This window comes from Priapulus caudatus, unplaced genomic scaffold (assembly GCF_000485595.1).
Source record: "Priapulus caudatus unplaced genomic scaffold, Priapulus_caudatus-5.0.1 Scaffold1885, whole genome shotgun sequence".
NCBI lineage: Eukaryota > Metazoa > Priapulida > Priapulimorpha > Priapulimorphida > Priapulidae > Priapulus > Priapulus caudatus.
In genome coordinates, this window is record NW_014578946.1 from 7,949 (window position 1) to 16,259 (window position 8,311).

At 43.3% G+C, this 8,311-nt stretch overlaps 1 protein-coding gene across 1 annotated transcript; it reads left to right on the plus strand.

The window, feature by feature from the left end:
• The first annotated feature begins 1,228 nt into the window (after positions 1-1,228).
• LOC106817831 (trypsin alpha-like) lies at positions 1,229-4,106 on the plus strand. The gene is made up of 5 exons (XM_014822535.1): positions 1,229-2,218; positions 2,508-2,575; positions 2,831-2,919; positions 3,391-3,466; positions 3,795-4,106. The coding sequence occupies exons 1-5, from the start codon at positions 2,143-2,145 to the stop codon at positions 4,068-4,070; spliced, it is 585 nt and encodes a 194-aa protein (XP_014678021.1). The 5' UTR covers positions 1,229-2,142; the 3' UTR covers positions 4,071-4,106.
• The last annotated feature ends 4,205 nt before the right edge of the window (positions 4,107-8,311 follow it).

An 8,311-nucleotide genomic window follows, 5' to 3' on the forward strand; every position in this document is an offset into this window, starting at 1 on the left:
CTTCAATCACAGGTCGGAGCAATTCCCATGTTTAGACGCATGTATCAGCATGACGCGATAACCATTTTAGGCCCAAAAACAATTTGCATCGCCAGGGGCATTGCCAGGGGGTCACCCATGAGGTATATTCTCAATCAGCATGACGTGACGACTATTTTAGGCCAAATTATTTTGGCCTTTTTGTGCAAATTATTGGGCAAAAAAACAAACAACACATTTCCCTCAAAAAAGTACTAGCGCAGCAAAAAAGTTAACAATCACAGCAATCCTAGCGCTCCACTATAGTATACACTGCAGCAGAAAAGTCAAGACGAATCCTAGCGCAGCAGAAAAGTAAATAGCAATCCTATCGCGCCCAACTATAGTCAGGCTCAAAATCAGGCAATCGCATGAAATGCCGAAACGCAAGCAATAGCAGAAAACGCATGAAATAGCAGAAAAGCAGTAACCCCCAAAAAATCCCGGGCATCGCCGGGTAGCCCAGCTAGTATGATATATATATACATGTATACATGTGCTTACATATCTACGAATCACGGTAATAATTGTATGGTGCATAGTCATCCAGGTTTGCCTGAAGAGCAGTAGACCAGTGTTCCTGAATGCCTAGAATCTGCTTAAAGTGATTATGTCACCGTAAATAGTAGAAGGAAAAAAATGATGTCCTGCTTTTTCACAAAATGTAAGAGATTCTGTTCACTTTTTATGGTTAAATTGCTGCATTATTACTTCCTATTTTGCTATTCCATTTGATGTGAACAAACACTCGTGACTCGATCATACATAGCCCATAGCAAACATCAATATTATCAATATATCAAATCGCCCAGATTTCTTGGATTTTTAACTAGTTGAAAAACAATCTTATCAGGTAAGAATTTGAGGATACATTTAGTGCTGTACGTTAGTAGGACCTACTTACAGTTCATGAAAAAAATTGCAACAAATATTTCACAAATATACACCATAGAAAATTCGTGACGTAGTCAATTTAATTGCATGTATTTTTGACCTGATTATATTTTTATTCAAGACAGGACACGCACGCTTGACACCATCAACAACGCTTATACCCACAGACGTTCATTATCTGACGTTATATATTCTCCCTGCTAGGTGTGTTAAAATGATATTGTAAGCGGGCAAAGCCCACACACTATGGAAAGCATGGGGCGATGCGGGAAAACGCAATCTTGGCGCCGCAGTGTCGGAAGAGGCAACAGGCCGAAGTTCTTGCCGAGTTCTTGCGCATTGTGACAGCCTAGACACTGACCAGATGATCTATGACATCAGGGCCAGAATCGGACCATGGAGTCACGCCAAGTGCGCACCGCGCACCCCCACCATATTCGGTACTGTAAGATAGCGGTTGAGATCCTCACTCCACCGTATTCGGGAAGGCCGGTTGGTCAGAAGGGGAGCTAAATGGGATCTGTGACGTAAGGGAAGAAACGCGATCGCGGACCGGGGCGCGCGGTATAAAAAGAGGAAGCTGGCGTTTGCTCGGGGCTTCTTGTGCCAGCCACCCGCTGAGAAAGCTAGGTGTAGTGTGTAGTAACGGCTCTTGCTTTGGGTAGTGCACGGAGACTTCATGTATTGTATCAGAGATTGAGTAAACAACAGTGACGTTGCTTCTTTTCTTGTTTGATCTCTATCAGTCTATTACAGACCTTCTACTACGGTAGTGCGAAGCACACGCCTACAATATGTTGTTATCTACCTCTAACTCAACATTCTTGTCACCTTATATCTGTCATCTTAGTTATCTATTAATTGTCTCTTCATAATCGTGTTTATATATGATATAATTTTTTGCCGTTAGCTGACAGTCTGGTCATATTCCCATGCGCGGCTGCCTGACTCTATCTAACCTAACTCTGAATTTAATGAAAAAATGCATTACAATTAAACACTCACTATTATATCGCCTACGCCTATCGCATACGACAACATGATACTTAGATTTGAAAAAAAATCCTGTATACCATGCAGCTGTTCATATTATCAGAATATGAAAAAGGAATCGTGATCCAGTCGAAGATAAAACATTATACTGAGATAAGATGTAGATAATGAAGGTGTATATAAGCTTCGTGACGAGGCAGGGTATATAGGCACTCGAGTTTCAGCATCAAACCCACCATGAAGCTTCTAGTTCTGCTAGCCGTCGTCTGCGCCGCCAGCGCCGCTGCCCCGAGGTGGCCACGACTTCCCAAAGGTATGTCTCGTGTTATAATTATATACGTAGTTAGTTTGTGGCTCTAGCTAAACTCATGAGCTTCCATTGCGTAGCTCATTTGTGTCATATTTTAGTTTCTAGACGGTTGTTGGATTGCATGATTTTATAAGTCATTTCTTTCATACAGTGTGAGATTGTACGATAAGTAGTCATATCAAGAGCGGAAACATCGCTGTCCGGTTTAGTGAGGAAAAATAAATATTAATAATATGATAGTAGAAAGCGAACGTTTCAAAGATTCCGAAAGCAATGTGACTCTCTGTTTTAGGATGGGTTCCCCCGGACACGAAGATTGTCGGCGGCGAGGATGTGGACATTAGGGATTACCCATACCAGGTAGGGCCTAATAGAGCCGAGTTGAGACCATATTATTATCTATATAGAACGTCAGCTTGGCCGTTCATAGTCGTATGACAAAACGCATTTGGAATATGTAAATAGTTTACATATATAATATAGCCTACTGGAAATGAAGTATGTTCTATATAGTTGTTTGTGCGGCATAGTATAAAGGTTTCTGATAAATGACAAGAATAGAATAAAACATTATGAAGAAACTATATTAGTCTGATATTTGAATCGTATTTTCAGGTTGCTATGTACTACCGTGGTTTCTTTAAATGTGGAGGCTCCATTATTGGTCCAAACACTATTCTGACTGCTGCTAACTGCATCTATGGGCGAGTTTTGTTCATTGCATCTGTTCCACGTTTTTATATTCACGCACATGCATGCACATACACACACCGATAGAAAAATTGAAGTTAACCATATTTGTCATAATTAATTAGTTTTCGATATATCGCTGAATTTCTACGCGTGGCCTAATTAAAGTATTATTTGCTAAACCATTGAATATATATATATATATATATATATATATATATAATATATATATTTATATATACAGAGAGAGAGCGGGGGAGAAAGAGCGAGAGAGAAAAAATGATAGAGACAGAGAGAGAGAGAAAGAGAGAGAGAGAGAGAGAGAGAGAGAGAGAGAGAGAGAGAGAGAGAGAGAGAGAGAGAGAGAGAGAGAGAGAGAGAGAGAGCGAGAGAGAGACACGAATTCACAACTAGGTAAAATCGTGTATGGACCAGCGACAAGTGTCATGTCGATTTTATTGATTGTTTCACACGATGAATTGCAGATTGGAAAATTTCCCCAGCCGTTTCTCTATCAAATATGGCGTCACCGATAAGACAAGTTCTGGAAAGACGGCAGGAGTAAGTAATGCACATACGCTAGTATAGCCAGAGTAAATCATATCGCTGCAGATGACGTGTGATTTTGTTCATAGTTTGTCATGGTTATATTCGAATGCAATCTTGCTCTGAACAAAAAGTGCTCTGTGTGAGCAGCACGTCTACTTCAGAACTTAACATGAAACCACACGACATATGAGAACTATTTCTCTCAGCGATATATAATGCAATAAGCAAACGTCAATTCTTGAATGTTCGTAGTCTATCTATCTCAAATCCGGTGTATTTTGTTTTTGAAGACGTGGATCGTACTTATATAGGATTATTTATATAAATTATATAAATATAGGTGAGCAAGATTAACGTCCACGATGAGTACAGCGGTGAATCTGTGACTAACGACATCGCTACCATGATTCTGAGCTCCACCATTGCATATTCTGAAACCGCCAGTGCCGTAATGTTGGCGGGAACAAACAGCGGAACTTACGCCGGAGAGGACGCCGTTGTATCTGGCTGGGGTTTAACCGAAGAAGGTAACGTATCGCAAGAACGCATCTTCCACGAGGAAAGCATAACATGTTATGGTCATACCATCACAGCGGTTAGAGATAGACGTCTTTAGTCTTGCATGTCGCAGAAAGAAGTATTTAATAGGATCTGCAGTCATTAAAAAAGATATGTGTTAATTAATCAATAATGTTTTGCGTTAATATTGCTCACAAAGAATTAACCGTGTAGACCAAGACAAAAACACACGTACGTTGGCTCATACGCGCGAGAACACACGTACATCCATACACGCTCTGGGCCATCAATGCACGTACGCACGCACATAACCGCATGCAGACAAATCCACATTCTCTTTCTTACTCAATCCCGCGTTCATTCTTCTTCAACATGAATTGNGAAGAAGAAGAGTAGAGTGAGAGAGAGAGAGAGAGAGAGAGAGAGAGAGAGAGAGAGAGAGCGAGAGAGCGACCGTGCGAGAATGCAATGAGAGAAATTGTTCGGATAAGAACGAGGAAGAGACTGAAATTCGATAGAAAATATCTCATATAAAATCGAGCCTTTCGTAAATCAATTCCCGCAATAATACCATGCATCTAGACGTTCATCGATCTGTGCTGATATCGATATGAAAATCAATCATAGTTACCGAGGAACTTCTCCTCTAGTTTCAGCTTCTCTAGTTGCGCTTCCAGAGCTTTTTGTTCTTCCTCCTTATGTATGCTCACCAGCTCCCCAAACTCCTTTCGGCAGAGTCTCTTAGCTCCAAGGTAGTCCGTCCGATTATCTACAGAACCATACATGATAGATAAATAGATAGATAGATAGGAGGATTTGCTGAGGGGACGAGGGGAGATGGGAGACTAAGGAAATTGCGGGATCAAAAAGCAGAAGATAGCTGGGGGCGGTAGAAGAAAGAGGGGGCTGAGCGAGGACAGAGGAGGCAGAAGGGAGAAGCGGAGGGCATAAAGTAGGTGTTTTTGTATCTCTACTGCTAGGGCGCCTTCAGCTAATTTATAACAAGGTCTATCTGATAAAGGTTTATTAGGGGAAATCTATGCTGAGATACTGCCCTAACCATTTTAATGAATATTCATCACAAATTATAACTGCTCTGGTGGATATTGCGCATCCGCTAACACCTAACGTAGCCAGATTGTGTACTGCGCTGGGTATAAGCGCAGCGGTGGACTACATGAAGTCTTCCTGCCGATTTTCGTAATGATGACTGGCTGATGGAATGTTATTATATAAATCTATGCTAGTGATAATCCTCTTTCATTTTAAATGCCATAATCTTTGGCAAAATACGATTCTCTCGGGAGATATTGCGCATGCGCGCGGGGCCAACTCGTGTTAGGCGTGCCAGTGGCCGTCGCGGCAAACTTTATATATAGCTTGCTGCGGGGGAGAGGTAGATGGGCGACTGAGGAAATGCGGCGGGAAAGATAGCTGGGCGGTAGAAGAAGAAGGCAGGCTGAGCGGGGTCAGGGAGGCAAGGGGGAAGACGCGAGGGCATAAAGTAGGTGTTTTTGTACCCTACATGCTAGGGCGCCGCTCTCCTAAATTATAAACAACAGGTGTACTGATTAAAGTTGATTAAGGAAATCTATACTGGATAACACGCGCTAATCATTTAAAATGCTATTCATCACAAATATAACTGCTCTGGTGAGATCTTGCGCATGCGCTTAAACACTAAGTAGCCGATTGTGTAACTGGCTGTATACGCAGCGAGGACGCCTACATGCAAGGTCTTCTCCTATTTCTTAAATGATGTCTACTGATGGATGTTCTCATATAAATACTTAATCGCTAGGATAACTCCTCTTCATTTTAAATGCAGAATCTTTTGCAAATACGCATTTCCCTCTCTGGTAATGATTGCGCATGCGCGCCAGTGCTAGGCGTGCAGTGCCGTCTAAGTACTACTTCATAATATAGCTTTGCGGAAGGGGAGACTGGATAGGGACTGAGGAAATGCGGTAGGAACAGACTAGCTGGGGGCGGTAGCAGAAGAAGGGGGCTGAGGCCGAGGGACAGGGGAAGCAAGGGAGGACGCGAAGGGCAATAAAGTAGGTGTTTTTGTAGCTCCTACTCTAGGCGCTGCTCCTAATTATAAACACGCGGTGTACTGATAAAAATTTATTAGGGCAAATCTATGCTGGAGCATACGCCTAACCATTTAAGCCACTATGCTATTCGATCACAAAATATAACTGCTCTGGTGAGATATTGCGCATGCGCTAACACACTAACGTAGCCAGATTGTGCAATAGCTGGTATACGCCGCGAGGACCTTACATGCAAGGTCTTGCTCCTATTTCTTAAATGATGTCTACTGAACACTCGTCTAATTTTGCACGATCAATTTGATTAATTACATCAATCACATCAATATTTTACACGTTTGTAACTTGTCAACGAACTGCGAATTTCCCTGCACGCCAAATGGCTTTAAAATAGTTATATCGTCTGATAAAAATAAATGTAGGTAAACCAAAAGGTGATTAAACTGTTTGATGAATACGCTGATATTGTAAATTTATATTCTTCTGTTACACATTGGCTTCGGTTTAGTCATTCTATTGCATATGAGCGGTGATCCAGTCATAGAAGATAGAGACGCGAGCGTAAACACCAGAGGTGTCGGGACGTGCACAGCCCCTGCCCCAGGAAACCACACCAATCTGCTCCCCTCCGTTCTTGGCAATCATTGGTCCGCCGGAGTCAAGCTGAAGAGTGTGCACGCGGTGCGCGCGTGTGTGGTGTGTGTGTGTGTGTGTGTATGGTGTGTTGTGTGTGTGTGTGTGTGTGTGTGTGTTTGTATGTGTGTGTGTCGTGTGTGTGTGGTGTGTGTGTGTGTGTGTGTGTGTATGTGTGTGTGTGTGGTGTGTGTGTGTGTGTGTGTGTGGTGTGTGTGTGTGTGTGTGTGGTATGTGTGTGTGTGTGTGTGTGTGTGTGTGTGTGTGCGTGCGTGCGTGCGTGCGTGCGTGTGTGTGTGGTATGCAGATATGAAGTGTGTGTATCTGTGTGTGTGCGCGCTGCGCAGTGTGTGTGTGTGTGTATGTGTTGTGTGTGTGTGTGTGTGTGTGTGTCGCGTGCGCTGCGCGCGCCAGCATGCGTGGTGTGATGTGTGATGTGTGGTTGTGTGCGCGTGCTGTGTTGTGTGTGTGTGTGTGTGTGTGTGTAGGTATGCAGGTATGTGTGTGTGCTGTGTAGAGACGCACACGCGGGCAGGTATATATAGAGAGGGAGCGGTTTGCCAGCAATAGTTGGTTAGTAATAGTTGGTCGTGGCGACACGAGAGGAAGCAGCCTGCGGTTACAGCCTTGTTACATTCTTGCGTACCTACAGACAGAGAGACAGTCACGCGTACAGCAGGATAGCAGCTGGCAGAGAGAAAGAAAAAAAGAAATAGAGCGAAAAATAGAGAGCAAGAGAGAGATAGAGAGCGAGAGAGAGAGAGAGAGAGCAAGGAAGAGAGTGAAAGAGTGAGAGAAAGCGAAGGTGAGAAAGAGAGAGAACACGTGGGAGGAAGGAAAAGAGCGAGAAAGAGAGCACGAAAGCGAAAGAGGAGAGAGAGAGAGAGGAGAGAGAGAGGGAGAGAGAGAGAGAGAGAGAAGGAAAGAGAAAAAGAGAGAGAGAGAGAGAGAGAGGGAACGAGAGAAAACGCGCGAGGAAGAGAAAGAGAGAGGGTTTTCGACAGACGGAGATACACACACTAAAAGCTACAACAGCAGCTACAGCTAGTGAAACATGAGCGTACTGTCGCCATACTGCTGCCTGCATCTGTGGCGATGTTGACTGACGAACGACTGTGACGGCGGCGGACGCTGAGCGATGACAAGCGGCGTAAGTGATGTGTCAACCGTCCGTGTTCTAATGCACTGTATCGTCAGACCCGTGGCTCTGTCCCAACCGGTTGTCGTTGTTTAATTGTTTGTTTGTTTGTTTGTTTGTGTTGTCGTTGTCGTGCTGTTTGTTGTTGTTCGTTCGTTGTTTGTTGTTGTTGTTGTTGTGTGTGTTGGTTGTTGTAGTTGTCGCTTGTTGTTGTTGTTGTTTTGTTAGTTGGTTGTTGTTTGTTGTTGTTGTTGCTTGTTGTTGTTGTGTTGGGTGGTGGCTGTGGTGAATTGTTGGTAATGATTTTCTTTTGTTTTGTTGTTAATCTGTCGCGTCGTTACTGTCGTCGTCCGTCGTCGTTTGTTGTTGTGTTCGTAGTTGTAGTTGTTGTATGTTGTTGTTGTTGTAGTTGTTCGTTGTTGTTGTTGTTTCGTTTGTTGTTGTTGTTGTTGTTGTTGTTGTTGTTGTTGTTGTTGTTGTTGTTGTTGTTGGTGGTGGTGGTGGTGGTATTGT

Coding starts and splice junctions, on each gene's coding strand:
- LOC106817831 (XM_014822535.1), top strand. CDS start 2,143: ATGAAGCTTCTAGTTCTGCTAGCCGTCGTCTGCGCCGCCAGCGCCGCT. Junction 2,219..2,507: donor GTGGCCACGACTTCCCAAAG/GTATGTCTCGTG, acceptor TCTCTGTTTTAG/GATGGGTTCCCCCGGACACG. Junction 3,467..3,794: donor GTTCTGGAAAGACGGCAGGA/GTAAGTAATGCA, acceptor ATATAAATATAG/GTGAGCAAGATTAACGTCCA.